Raw genomic sequence first — 14,125 nt, 5'->3', positions numbered from 1 at the left:
TTGCTTTTTATCTTAATTTTTTTTTGTTTGGTTTGGTTTGGTTTGCTTTGCTTTGCTTTGGTTTTTCAAGACACAGTTTCTCTGTGCAGCTTTGTAGACCAGACTGGCCTCGAACTCACAGAGATCCACCTGACTCTGCCTCAAGAGTGCAAGGGTTAAAGGCATGCACCACCACTACCAAGCTTATTTTATTGCTTTGTTCCTTCATTTGGTTTGTCCTTTCAACAGCTTACTTTGTATCTTCTAATCTAATACTACACGGCTTGCTCCTTCTTTCATTTATGACCCCTTTTTTTGCCAGGCTAATCCCGATAGTTTGTAATCCCAGGTCCCTGCCCTAAGTGTGGAGGGTCCTTCTCAAAGACTCTTCCATACAGGGCCATCACTAAGACAGGCAAAAGGGCTCCTCCTCGGCTCCTGAGACGTCCATCTCTCGTAACTGATGAGAGATAGCAAAGAATTAACTCCAATGCAAAGCTCAGTTTCCAGAAACATCTCCTTCTAGAAACATCCTTCCAGAAACAGCGTCGGGTGGTATAAACAAACAAGATTTGATGGCAGAAGACTCAATTTTCTGACTCTGATCTAATTAAAGAGGGGTGGGGTAAAAATGTAGCAAATAATCTCTTATAAAACTCATGAACCACTACACAGGTATTGCTAGCACTAAAACAACTTCTCAGCACCCCCATGGAGTAAGCTGCATAAGCAGTGTTCCCACCCGTACTGAGCACTGAACTCGGGGTATTGTGCCCGCTGGACAGAGCCTCTACCCATGATCTACATTCCTAACTTTTTAAAACATATTGTTACTTTCGATTGACTTATCGGTCTTATGTGTGTAAATGTTTGACCAGCATGTATGTCCATTCACTATGTGAGTGCTTGGTGCCTGTGGAGGCCAGAAGAGGGTGTTGGACACACATTCCTTAGAATTGAAGTTACCAGTCAGCATGAGCCACCTTGTGGGTATTAAGAATCAAGCCCAGGTTCTCTGCAAGAGCAGCAAGTGCTCTAAGCCATTAAGCCATGTTCCCAACTTAATTTTTATTTGATGTGTATCAGTGTTTGGCCTGTATATGTGTATTTGCACCATGTATATGCAATGTCCAGGAAAATCAAAAGAGGGCATCAGAGTCCCTAGAAAAAGAGTTACTGACACAGTTGTAACTGGTCATGTGCAAGCTGGGAGTCAATCCTGGTCCTCTGCAAGACTAGAAAATGCTCTAATCTTCAAGCCATCCCATTGGCCAGCTGGTGTGTGTGTGTGTGTGTGTGTGTGTGTGTGTGTGTGTATCTGTGTATGTGTACATGTATGTATTTGTATACTGGTTTTTATGAGACAGGATCTCTCTATGTAGTCTTGACTGTCCTGGAACTAGCTATGCAGTCCAGGCTGGCCTCAAACTCACAGAGATCTACCTGCCTCTGCCTCCAGAGTTCTGGAATTAAATTTTTATGTTTTTATTTTGAGACTAGGTCTCACAAAATTGTCAGTTTAGGCCTTGGACTCACTTTGTAGCCTATGCAGGCCTTCAATTTCTGACCATCTTCCTTCAGTCTCCTAAGCAGTTTAGATTACAGGCTGCTCCACCAGGCCCAGCTAGCCGCATTGTTGAATGAACTATGCTTAGCTTGAATCTTGTACATTATACAAAGGATTATTATCAGTCCGTATTCTAATTTTAATCCCCTCGTGAATTCACATTTTTATAGAACACCACACCCTAACTTTTCCATCCTAGATGAATACAATCTGCAACTACAGCTTGTTCTAGGCCACAGCTAATGTGACCTTTAAAGCATCTCTCATAGACTGAGGAGGGCAATATTTCAGTACTGCCCCTTCCTTCCTTCCTTCCTTCCTTCCTTCCTTCCTTCCTTCCTTCCCTCCCTCCTTCCTTCCTTCCTTCTTTTTTTTCTTGTTTTGCTTTTTTCAAGACAGGGTTTCTCTGTGCACCCTTGGCTGTCCTAGAACTCACTCTGTAAACCAGGCTGACCTTGAACTCACAGAGAGCCCCCTGCCTCTGCCTCCTGAGAGTCGGGATTAAAGTCACGTGCCGCCACCCCCCAGCCCTTTATTCAAAGACCTTGATTATGTTGGTCTACTTCATCTACTCAAAGAAATGTGTCCTCTTGAAGGCCTCCTACTCACAGTATCTCTCCAGGGTGAGCTGACTCCCACTGAGGACGATCTGAGGGAAACGTAGTTTGTCCCAAAGGTGCCACTGAGAGAGAATTCTTCAAACTTGGTAAAAGCTGACCCCACGGGTTCCCCACAAGTTCTCAGGTTGGTGGTTTGACACTTCAGCAGTGTGCATATCTGTGTCAAAGGGGAAAGGAAAAAAGTGGTCAAAATTCAGTTCCAAAGAACAGAGTTTCCATTTAAGCTGTCATAACTTGTTAAATATTATGTCAAGTTTACTGGGACAAGATTATTACACTTTTTTGGTTGGTTGGTTGGTTTTTTGTTTTGTTTTTATTTTTCAAGACAAAGTTTCTCTGTGTAGTCATGGCTGTCACAGAACTGACCCTGTAAACTAGGCTGGTTTCGAACTCAGAGATGTATCAGCCTCTGCTGCCTGAGTGATGGGATTAAAGGTGTGCACCACCACCCTGTAATTATTACACTTTTAATAAAGGCAAATTTTATTGAATTTAAAAGGTCAGTGCTCTGGATAATTCTAATTTGGATTATTTTCTAAGCCATTTGATTTGGTTAAATTTTCTTCTAACTCAGTCATGCACCCATGTGTTCCACTGGGTCACAAACTAATTTAGAACCCAGTGGAAGACAATTGGCAAAACATTTCTCTAACAAGAGGATGCATAGACATTGTAGCCTTTGAAACATGAACTTGCCTGCAGAGGGCGCCTCAATCTGCTTTATGCTTCTCACCTCGTCACCAAGAAAAAGAATTTGTTCTGGTGAAAATGGAACAAATTAAATGTTCTGCAGTTGCAAGTAAATCTGATAAATGCAACATTATACAAATTAACTGAATTTAATTCCGTTTTGAAGGAAAAGCTATGATAGCTGTGCCGATTATTTTATGTTTTATTTTATTTGTGAACTTGACGAAGCTAGGGTCGTCTGGAAAGAGGAACCTCCATTGAGGAAACACCTCCATCAGATTGTCTGTAGGCAGGTCTGCAGAAAATTAATTAATTTTCTTAATTAATGACTATTTACATGGGAGGGCCCACTATGGGTGGTGCTATTCCTGGGCAGGTCGTCTTGAGTTGTATAAGAAAACATCTGTGCAAGCCATGGGGAATAAGTCAGTAAGCAACATTCCTCTCTGTTTTAGTTCCTGCCTTGAATTCCTGCCCCAACTTCCCTCAGTGATGGACTATGATTTCAACAGTAAGCCAAATAAGCCCTTTCACCTTTAAGTTACTTTTACTCATGGTCTTAATCACTGTAATAAAAATCAATGACTTAGAAGAAAGCCCAGTAGAAAGATCATCCTAACATTTTCAAGCATTCTACCTGTAGGTAATATTGGCCTTCCACTGTGTGCAGTCCATCTGAGGCACCCAGGACATAGGCCTCATCCATTCGATTCTCTGACATCTTGTAAGTCAGGTGACAACACAGGTCCTTTTGGCAAACTGTAATTTCCAGTGCTTCCAGAAAGCTTGGTGAAGTTGAATTCATCAAAATAAATCATCCCTGGGAAGTTTGCCTGCTCTGATGAGGATGGCTTGATACTTCTGGCGTAAGCACTCCAGTCAACCTTTGCAGAGGCGGTGGGTTGATGGGGCCAAGACTTCAATTCTGATAAGAGCAGCTGGCCGCTGTCTGTTTCCATGTCATAGTGGTACACACCGACAGATTCTGGACTGTAGATCCCACTCCCTATGGCCAACATTTAAAAAAAAAAAGCAAATATTGCTTCTAAACTTTTTATATCATCAAAGAGAAGATTCCCATGGGAAATTAAACATAAAGTTTTTTCAAGATTTTATTTATTATGTATAGAGTCTTCTGCCTGCATGCCAGCAGAGGGCACCAGATCTCATTCAAGGTGGTTGTGAGCCACCATGTGGTTGCCGGGAATTGAACTCAGGACCTCTGAAAGTACAGTCAGTGCTCTTAACTGCTGAGCCATCTCTCCAGCCCCCTAAATGTAAAGTTACTAAAGCATAATGACTTTTTAAAACTTTTATTTAACTTTATTTTATGTGCTTTGGTGTTTTGCCATAGGTGTCAGTTTCCCTGGAACTAGAGTTCCAGACAGTTGCGAGCTGCCATGTGGGTGCTGGGAATTGAACCCAGGCCCTCTGGAAGAGCAGCTGGAGCCATTTCTCCAGCCCCCACAAAGACTTTTTAAAAGATGTTATTGGATTCAGTTCAACCCTGCTTTTTGCATAAGACACTGAAATGATCATTTAAAGGTTTTGCTTTTTAAATCTATTGAAACTTTTCTTGTCTACAGAGCAAGTTCCAGAACAGAATCCACAGCTACACAGAGAAGCCCTGTCTCAAAAAAAAAACAAAAAACAAAAAAACAAAAAACAAACAAAACAACAACAACAACAACAACAAAACCTTTTCTCCTTTAAACCAATTTAACAAGAAAATCAAAAATTTCCTGAAACAGGAAGAATAATTTCTTCGCTCTGGTGACCTAACTCAACCGATTTGGGTTTTAAATTTGTCTTTTGCCATCGTGAAAACCAGTCAAGAGGGAGGCAAGTATTACCCTTAATGAGAATATTACCAAGAGTAAACTCTAAAACCGATTAAGCTCAGTTATTTTGTCATCACAAGGTTTATTGTAATACAACTAATAGGTGTTGGCTGGAACATCCCTTAGTAACTTTGGTTGTGAGCCTAGCCTTTGGTGGCTGTGAGCAACCTCTCCAGACACCACCACCTTTTTTCTTTTTTTAACACAATTTCAATTTTTCCTCTTGAAGCATTAAGATAATATTTGCTTCCTTCCCTTTACCATAATAAAGCTCCTTAAGCAGAAAATTTTGCTACTTGCCAGGCATGGCAGGGAATGTTTGTAATCCCAGTGCTCTGGAGGTCGAAGCAGAAGTATCATAAATTCTGGGCCTGCCTGGGCTATATAACAAGATCCAGTCTCAAACGAGAACAGTTGATTTCCTGTCCTCAGAAAATCAACATGTAAACAAATTAATTCAATCAAACCTTAAGCAGAAATCCACAGTATTGTTAATTTTATGATAGTGAAGTTAGCCATTAAAGGAAACTGTGGCTTGAAAATCAGTGAGGAGTTCTTCCCCAAGATTGTCATTGTTACTTGACCAATGACTGGCTAGTTACCTGTCATGTGCATTCTGGTGTTGTGGGTGTTTGCAGCAAGCAGGTTGACTCCCATGGCTCTGGCCCACACTGAATGGAATGAGACAGCTGATAGGAGAGGCAGGGTATTGTACCATGCCCTAGGGTAGAGAACACTGTCAACGTGAAAGTCCTTCACAACCACCACAGCTGGGTCGTAAGAAAAAATGTCAAAGCAAGTGAAGATGCCAAACCTCCCAAAAGTCACCAACTCTGAATCTTTGGGGAAAACAAACTGAATCTCTGGAGCAAAAAGATTGTACTGCCAAAGACAAGCAGAGATGGAAGAAATCAGTCAAGGACAAATTTGCCAATAGATATGGTCAATTCCCACAAAATCTCTTCTTCCGTGTATGTTGATGTGCATATGGTCATATGAGGATTTACAAACATCATGCTGATTATACCAATTACCTGTGATTTTCCATGCTGTGGCATTAATCAAAAACACTTCATTTTTAAGCATCAGTGAACAAATGACAGCAAACGGCATCTAAGATGTGATTGTCTTTCAAACTTCGGAATGAAATTCTTTTCATGTTATTTTTACTAATATGAAAGTGTCTATGTGTAAGTACATGCATGTGAGTGTGAGATTCAATGAACCAGAAGAGGGTTTGGGGTCCCCTGGAGCTGGAGTGACAAGCAGTTGTGGGTTACCCAAGGTGGGTACTGGGAATTGAACTAAGGTCCTCTGTAAGAGCAGTATGTGCTCTTGACTGCTGAGCCATCTATCTAGCCCACAGACAGGATGAACTCTTGAGTCTCTTAATTTGAAAACTGTTTCCACTGCATTCTTTAAATATGAGGCACACTCCCTGTGTGAGGTCTAGCATGTGTTAATACAATAAACCTCACCATGTTTACTGTGGCATTTGTATCAATTAAACGAAGTTGACTTAAATTAATTTCTATTTTGGAGTTGCTAAGTCTTGCTAATTACTAAACTATTAGTAATCTTACTTTTTCTCAGCCCGATTGTTGATCCTGAAGTGTAAGTATTATAATGATGATAGTCACGGGGGCGACACTAAAGATCACTGAAGTTTCACAGCTCCTTGTCCCAGTACTTGTGACAGCATCATTATCTTATCAGGTACCTGAGTGTGTCTTTCATTAGTACAGTCTCTCCTGCATCCTGCCTACTTAACTCCAGCTCAGGAGCGGGCCACTTACTTAGCTGGGTCTTCCCTTGGTCTGATGCATGCCTTAGTGCAATCTGGCATCAGCTACCCCACATCCCAGGGTTCCAGAGGCTCTCTTGGTCCTCCACTCACCTCCTTTGTGGTACTGCATCCTACAGAGACCAGTGAATGGTTCAGGACAGGTGTGTCACCTGGCTGGAATAAAGGCGTGAGTAGGCCATGGCAGGGTGTCTAAGTAACAGAAATGTATGTTTCTGTGGACTTTGTTCATACATATGAGGATTTTGTGTTGTGCTGCTGTGGCCATGTGGTGTCTAAGAGGGCAGTTATCCTGAGCAAAAGCTGTTAGTAAGACCGGGGGTCGGGGTGGGGGGATAAGATCTCTGAGAAATGGACCAACTGCTCCTGGAATGGGAGCTACCTTTTCTGTGATAGATTCTTTTCAGCTACACAAACAAAAACATTTCTGTGTTTTTAGAACCAGTTTCTGTTGGAATTTTATTTCATATCAGTGAAAAAGTTATGCTGAAATAAATAGTAACTTAGTATTAAATAATAACAAATTTGTACCCCCAAGCCCTCTGATACGAACTCAAAGATGAGACAGCATTTCTCCTTTCTCAAAGGATATTCAGTATTTGTGAGGCTATTATCACATCTGTTTTGACATTTTGCTATATTCTACTTTATGATTCATTCACACAGAGAATCCTTGACTGGTATATAAGTAAATGAAATTGTCTTTTCAACTAAAAGTGGTAATGATTATGAGATGTTTCTATAACAGTTCCATCTCTGGTATCTAAAAACCAAATATGCATACATATCACAAACAACAGAAACAAGCCAAGCTTAATGAAGGCATGGGTAATTCTTACCTTATGGTATCGGGCTGCTAGCCTGCCCTCAGAATCAAATACCACATTGATGTTGTATTGATAGCAGCCATCCAGAGGACACTGAGGGTCAGTAACATTGCATGGCTTCTTGTCCCCAATATTTGCAACAACATAGATAGAGTTATCCTTGGCAAGACAACTGAGTCTCTCCTGCACTGGTGCATAGCCAAACCTAATTCAACAAAAGTCGCCTCAAGCTGTAACTTCCAAAATATTAAAGCGATACTATATTTTTCCATTTTCTGCAATGCTCAGGTCAACAATCAGCAGCAAAGAATTTAGAACTCGCATGCAGGGGCCATGCAGATGGAGATGGTTCAGTCAGTAAAGCCTTCCGAGTGTGAGGACCAGAATTCAGATCCCAGAACCTGTATAAATGCCAGGCACAGTGCCATGCACCTGTAATCTTAGCAACAGAGAGATGGGAGACAGAGACAGACAGACCCCGGGAAGCTTGGGGGTCACCTGGCCTGCCCTATGTGGCAGGGTTCCAGGTAAATGAGAGACCCTATCTCAAACAGTAATAGACAGTAATGGCATGCCACCTACATTCAGCGTTGTCCTCTGACCTCCAAATGTACACTGTGTGTTCACCTGTGCACAGAGATGGCTCCCACACTCGTTGTACATACATGCACACAAAAGAAAAACAAAAGCTTATGTGCAACACAGTGTGTGTCTGTATGATTACTAGTGTCTTCTGATGTGCCAGGTGGCCCAGCATGAAGGCCTAGAGAAGCCTGAAGGGAAACTATTACTCTGTCTTGGAGTGGGAAGAGAAGCTATGCAAGGACTTGAAATTTAGCAAACTCCTCTGAGATGGGCCTCATCGATCTAGCATATTATAAATGTGTGGCTGTAAACCGTGGCCAAGAACAAAGTACCAAGTGGCAGAAAACAGTTGGTCCTGTGCAGGGATGTCCTCTTCCATGAGGAGCAAATGAGGCATTGTGAAGTGGGAACATAAGCAAACAAACAGAACATGGGCCTGGCTCAATTTTCTCATCCAACAAGTGATATTCGGCTTCCTTTCTCTCTTAGAAAGTTCTTGTGGAGAAACGTGCATGTCATGAAATAGTCTTTATATTTATCCCAGAAATAGAAAGGGAATGTGGTGAGGTGGCATATGGCTTCAAATATTTGAGTGTCTCTCGTGTGGGATATATGCTGTGAATAAAAGTGTATTCAACAAGACAGATCGGAAGCCAAAGTCATAAGGAGGAGGATGTCACTGACTACCGTTCATGAATAAATATGTTTTTAGTCATTATAATTTTCAGTATAATGCAGTCAAGTGGCAAGTCTATTAAGTTACCATGGCTTAATGCAATTGGTTATGTGGTGTGCATCAGTGCATTTGTTCATGTGTGTGAGTGTAGGTGAACCTGTGGGTGTGGGTGCACATATGTCCATGTGTGGAATCAGAGGACCAGCCTGGGTGTCATTCTTCAGTCACTTTCCCGCTCCCTGCCCCTTCTCACACATTGTCTCTCATTGGCCCAGGACCTCACCAATATGAAGGCTAGACTGACTGGCCAGCGAACTCTAGAGATTTGAATGATTCTGCTTCCCAACTTGCCATTGTCAAGATTTTAAGTGTGTGTTACTATTCCCAGTTATTTAAATGGGTCCTGAGGATCAAACTTGGGCCTTCACACTTTCAAGGCAAGCACTTTATAGACTGAGCCCTCTTCCTAGGCTGCAAATGGCTTTCTTTAATTCTACACAACCTAATTACTAATTATGCAGCCTTAACTCTCCCTTTCTTAGAATACTTAATATGCAAATGGTGACACCGACTGTCATTAAGATTTAATATGCACAGCACACCAGATACAGCTCTTGGAATTCTGTAAAGGCACAGAGAATAACTAATACCTCTTATGGATTTCTGTAAAAATCCAGGTGGGTGCCCAAGGTTGATGTTATATATCTTCCCTGATCATTCTCATTTAATTTATCAAGACATAATGTTGAGTAAACACGGTTTGCCAAATCCAGCTAGTGTAACTAGCTAAGTTTTCCTGGGAATCCCCCATCTCTGCCTCCCAAGTATTGGACTAGGGGTGGCCCTCGTGCCTGCCTGGATTTTATATAGGTCTGGGGATCTGAACTCCAGTTTTCACACTTAATTGGCAAGTGCTTATCCACTGAGCTATCTCCCCAATAGTTTCATTTTGTTGTTGTTGTTTTCTTTGTTTTAAGTAGAGTTTTGCTATGTAGCCCAGGATGCCTTTGAAATCATGAAGCAATTCCTCCCACCTAGTTTCCCAAGTGCTGGGATTAAAGTCATGAGTCCCTAAGACCCAGGTTGATTGCTCCCTTTTGTTTCACAAAGCTGACTCTTTGTCGTTAGAATAATTCAGTGTTAAGATTTCCATGAGCCATTTGCCTTTGCAACTTAACAGAATTCAAGTAAGCATAACTACCAGACTACGAGTATCATCTCCTAGAAGAGCTAACTCTAGTGGCATTATCACATGATGTATATTTTAATATAAACCTCTAGAATTACAGTAAGTACTGATTGCTTCCTGTCCTAGGAAAAGCTTTTGACAGGGTGACAATGCGTCACTATTCCATGCTTTCTGCACACACAGGTCATGTAGCCATTTAGAAAACACTTTCCCAAAGGTGGAAGTCTCAGGCTGAGGCTTGATTTAAATAGCAAAGCTTAAGTATGAGAGCATTGGACTTACGTTCCACCTGACATCATGTGGCAAATTCTATTAAATAATAGAATTATTATTTAATAATTATAATTTATAACTATAAATTATAAAATAATTACAATAATATTACATTTAAAAAGCTCCTCCTGGGAGACAATAGATGTGAGTCTGAGGAGGTGTATGCAGATATAAAATTAGCAACTGGAAGCATTTTTCAAATTTCTCCACTTAAAGAAATGACCTGTAAACTATGCTAAAACGCAAATAATTACACTTAAAATAATCTACTTCATCTTTCTTTTAAAATTATATATAATTACACACACACACACACACACACACACACACACACACACATATATATATCAAGGTTGTGCCAAAACCACAATTATTAATAAGGGCTAAAAATCTAAGGACAAGAGTGCAGAGTAGTTTAGAGTCATTTCCTCCCATCATAAAGAAGTCATTGTGATACGGGATGTTAAAGAGGATGCTGCAGGGCAAGGTTTCACACAAACCATTTCATTTGACACCTTTCTCTACTCCATAAGGGAAATAGAGATGCAACATTTCATTGCCCTTGTTTTATAATAATGGAACAGAATACCAAGCAATTGTGCTATGTACCCTGTACCACTCAGCCAGGAGATAGTTAACATGGGGACTCAGAAAGACAGCTTCCTCTTTGAAGCCCCATGGAACTTCCATGAACCTTATTGACGGCTGTGAAATCATAGTGACAGCACAGCTTTAGAAACACAGACTCATTAATCTATTCACTATTCTCATGAGGGAGGCAGGTGTTCCTGGGTCAACCGACAAGCTTGTACTTGAAAACACAGGATCCAGAGACAACATTCTCACTTGGCTGAAGCTCAGTCAAATGCATTTGTTGGAAACAGTGTGTTCACATGCTAGGTTTTAAAGAGAACTGCAGTAACAAATCAAGCATTCTTATCTAAAGTCATTCACCAGATGGGAGACACATTGAGTAGTAAACTATAAAACATTAATGTCCAATGCCACTGACTGTCTAATCATCAGAAAAACAAGTCAAGCTTGGTGTCTTTGCTGTTCTTCCTTATCAGAACCTGTTTGGTGACAGAGTCATTACTCTGGCATGATCTTACCTCTTGGGATCTCTCCAGGGAATCCAGTTCACTTCAGGGTCTGGTATATCCTCCAGGTAAGGGTAAATGGTCTCCCTGGTGAAGATCCAACCATAGATTCCATCTTCTGGGGTCACAATGATATGTGCACCCTGCTCAAAGCAAGTGTGGAAAGAAAAAGTTTCTCATAATTTCTAAATGTCCATGTCCTTGTCTAGGGGCAAATCCATATCTATCCCAGACATGAATACAAGAGATAACTGCTTGGCTGCCAGCTTTATTGCTTTCTCCAAAACATCTATGTTCTTGTGCATCAGGAGCAAAGCCTCTTCCTTTGAAACAGCTGTTTCTGTTTTGTTTGGCAATATAACAGCATGCTCATATACAGCAGCAATAAAAGTGTGCAGTGCACCCACAGCCTGGGCAAAGAGGGCAAAACTCAGTACAAATTTAGGAAAATATAATGGAACCATAGTTAAAATAGAGTAATTATTGAAAAACAGAAGATTCTTCTACCCTATATCAAAGGAAAAATACTCAGACTAAAGCTCCACCTACAGCCAGCTACATTTGTCTCCTTCTGAATATATTATGCAAGACAGCATTGAGAAAAGAGGTTGTGCAAGACTGGCAGGCAGAAGTACATGATTGCATGCATGTGAGTTTGCAGCAACTGTTGACATTGCTCAGGGGCCAACTCGTCTCTAAAAGGGATATTAATGAACCAATCAGATGAGTGCACCCAAAACACACTGGTCAAATTCTTATTTGGTGTATTTTTAAATGAACTATATCTTACTAGGACACCAATATTTCTAGTATTAGAGTCTATATTGGGGTGTTCTAAGAAGACAGTTATCACATCAACAATTTCTTGAGGATGTATACTCATGGCTATAACAGGGACAGAACAATATAAGAAAAGCTCCAGGTTTTTTTACTAGACTTATTTTATTTTACTTGTGAATTTTGCCTCTATGTGCATATGTGTACCATGTCCATGCCTGGAGCCCAGAAAGTTCAGAAGAAGGTGACGCTGCCCTGGTACTGGAATTTCAGGTGGATACTGGAAAACAAACTGAAGTCCTCTGAAGGAACAAGTACTCCTAACTATTAAGCCATTTCTCCATCCCTTCCTTTTTTTTTAATCATCTTAGAATTTCATACAGGCCTCTTTCTCAGCCTTCCACTTCCTCCTCTGTCCTTCCTACACGTTTCCCTCCCAACTTCATATGTGTGCTCTTCCTCCCTCTCTCCCCCTCTCTCTCTCTCTCTCTCTCTCTTTCTCTCCCTCTCTCTCTCTCTCTCTCTCTCTCTCTCTCTCTCTCTCTCTCTCTCTCACACACACACACACACACAATAATAATAACTTCTTAAAATTAAAAACAAGCCGGGCGTTGGTGGCGCACACCTTTAATCCCAGCACTCGGGAGGCAGAGGCAGGCGGATCTCTGTGAGTTCGAGGCCAGCCTGGTCTCCAGAGCGAGTGCCAGGATAGGCTTCCAAAGCTACACAGAGAAACCCTGTCTCAAAAAAAAAAAAAAAGAAAATTAAAAACAAAAACCAAAGAAACTTCATGTTTCCATATTACAGATTATTAGATAATTTAAAAATCATATAGCCTTTTTGTTTGTTTTGGTTAGTTGATCAAAACAGGACCTCATTTTCCAAAGTTTAGCATAGGCTCACGATATTGCCAAGGATGACCTTGAACTCCTGACTGTCCTGCCTCCATTCCCTGAGTGCTGGGACTGCTGGTGTATGCTACCACTCCAGCCACATTTTTGTTATTTGTAACTGTAACATCTTCATAAGTTCCTTAAGGACAAAGGCCAGCTTCCTGTTTAGCTGCTCATGTGAAATTATGTACTACACAAAGCCCTGATTCTTACTTTGTTAACTTTGTACTTTTTACCAGGTTTTAAATTGAATCCCTTCATTTGCATGTGAGTTGATTTAAGGTAGAAAGCTTTTTTTTAAGATTTAAATCTGATTACAGAATTATTAATAGTGGTTATTCCTTTAAGGGTTCTTTCAGATGTTCATTTGATTTCAAGAAATTTACAAATTTTGAAAAGGTGTGTCTTTTTGCCCTGTGGCTTGATTGTATGTTTCAAAGTCCCTTGAGTCTTACAAACCTTCCTCCATGGGTATGTCTTCTCCCAGGGCTCTCATTTCTTTATGTCCAAAAATGATATCCATAAATCCACTCCAGAAGGAATGCCTAAGGATAAATTTCTAAAAAGAAAAAAACTAAATTTTAAATTTCATGTTGAAGTTCTAACTTATTTGGCCCACCCGACTTTCTGGATAAAATCAGAGGAAAAGGTATGGGAATTCCCCTGCATTTTCCCCATCTCTCACGCCAGGAAATGTTTCACTATCCATCTTATTGAAACCAATAGACACTCAAAATAAATATTTTGTTTCCAGCAAGGTCAATAACCCCTTTCACTTCCCATATTAGGAACCAGTACTGCCCGTGGAGATTAATTGAAATGACATTTATATATAATCCCAAGGATAGTTTGGATTATTGTAATTTAAAGTTTGAGTTTTGTACTAAAATAGATATAACTGTTCTTTTAAATATGTAAGGGCTGGAGAGATGGCTCAGAGGTTAAGAGCATTGACTGCTCTCCCAGAGGTCCTGAGTTCAATTCCCAGCAACCACATGATGGCTCACAACCATCCACTATGAGATCTGGTGCCCTTTTCTGGTGTGCAGATATACATGGAAGCAGAATGCAGAATGTTGTATACATAATAAATAAATAAAATCTTAAAAAATATGTTAATTAAGAGCTAGAGACATTGCTCATGGTAGAGAACCCGCTTTGTATACAGGAGGCTATTCGGTTTGATTCCCAACATCATCAAAACTCTGTGTGTGTGTGTGTGTGTGTGTGTGTGTATTTACAAGCCTGTGCACGTTTGAGTGTAAGATGAGTGTCTCTCTGTATGTGAGTGTCTGTGTAAGAAA

At 40.7% G+C, this 14,125-nt stretch overlaps 1 protein-coding gene across 1 annotated transcript; it reads right to left on the bottom strand.

The window, feature by feature from the left end:
- Positions 1-302: 302 nt before the first annotated feature.
- Positions 303-11,639, bottom strand: LOC100754161 (vascular non-inflammatory molecule 3-like). The gene is given in 10 exon segments (XM_027402966.2): positions 303-439; positions 580-585; positions 2,156-2,206; positions 2,209-2,323; positions 3,494-3,617; positions 3,619-3,862; positions 5,300-5,579; positions 7,341-7,533; positions 11,164-11,294; positions 11,394-11,639. Coding segments are annotated over 10 exon segments (1,503 nt in total). The 5' UTR covers positions 11,616-11,639.
- Positions 11,640-14,125: the final 2,486 nt, after the last annotated feature.

Source organism: Cricetulus griseus, chromosome 2, assembly GCF_003668045.3.
Source record: "Cricetulus griseus strain 17A/GY chromosome 2, alternate assembly CriGri-PICRH-1.0, whole genome shotgun sequence".
NCBI lineage: Eukaryota > Metazoa > Chordata > Mammalia > Rodentia > Cricetidae > Cricetulus > Cricetulus griseus.
Note: the sequence above shows the minus strand (reverse complement) of the source record. Positions and strands in the feature narration are given on the sequence as shown.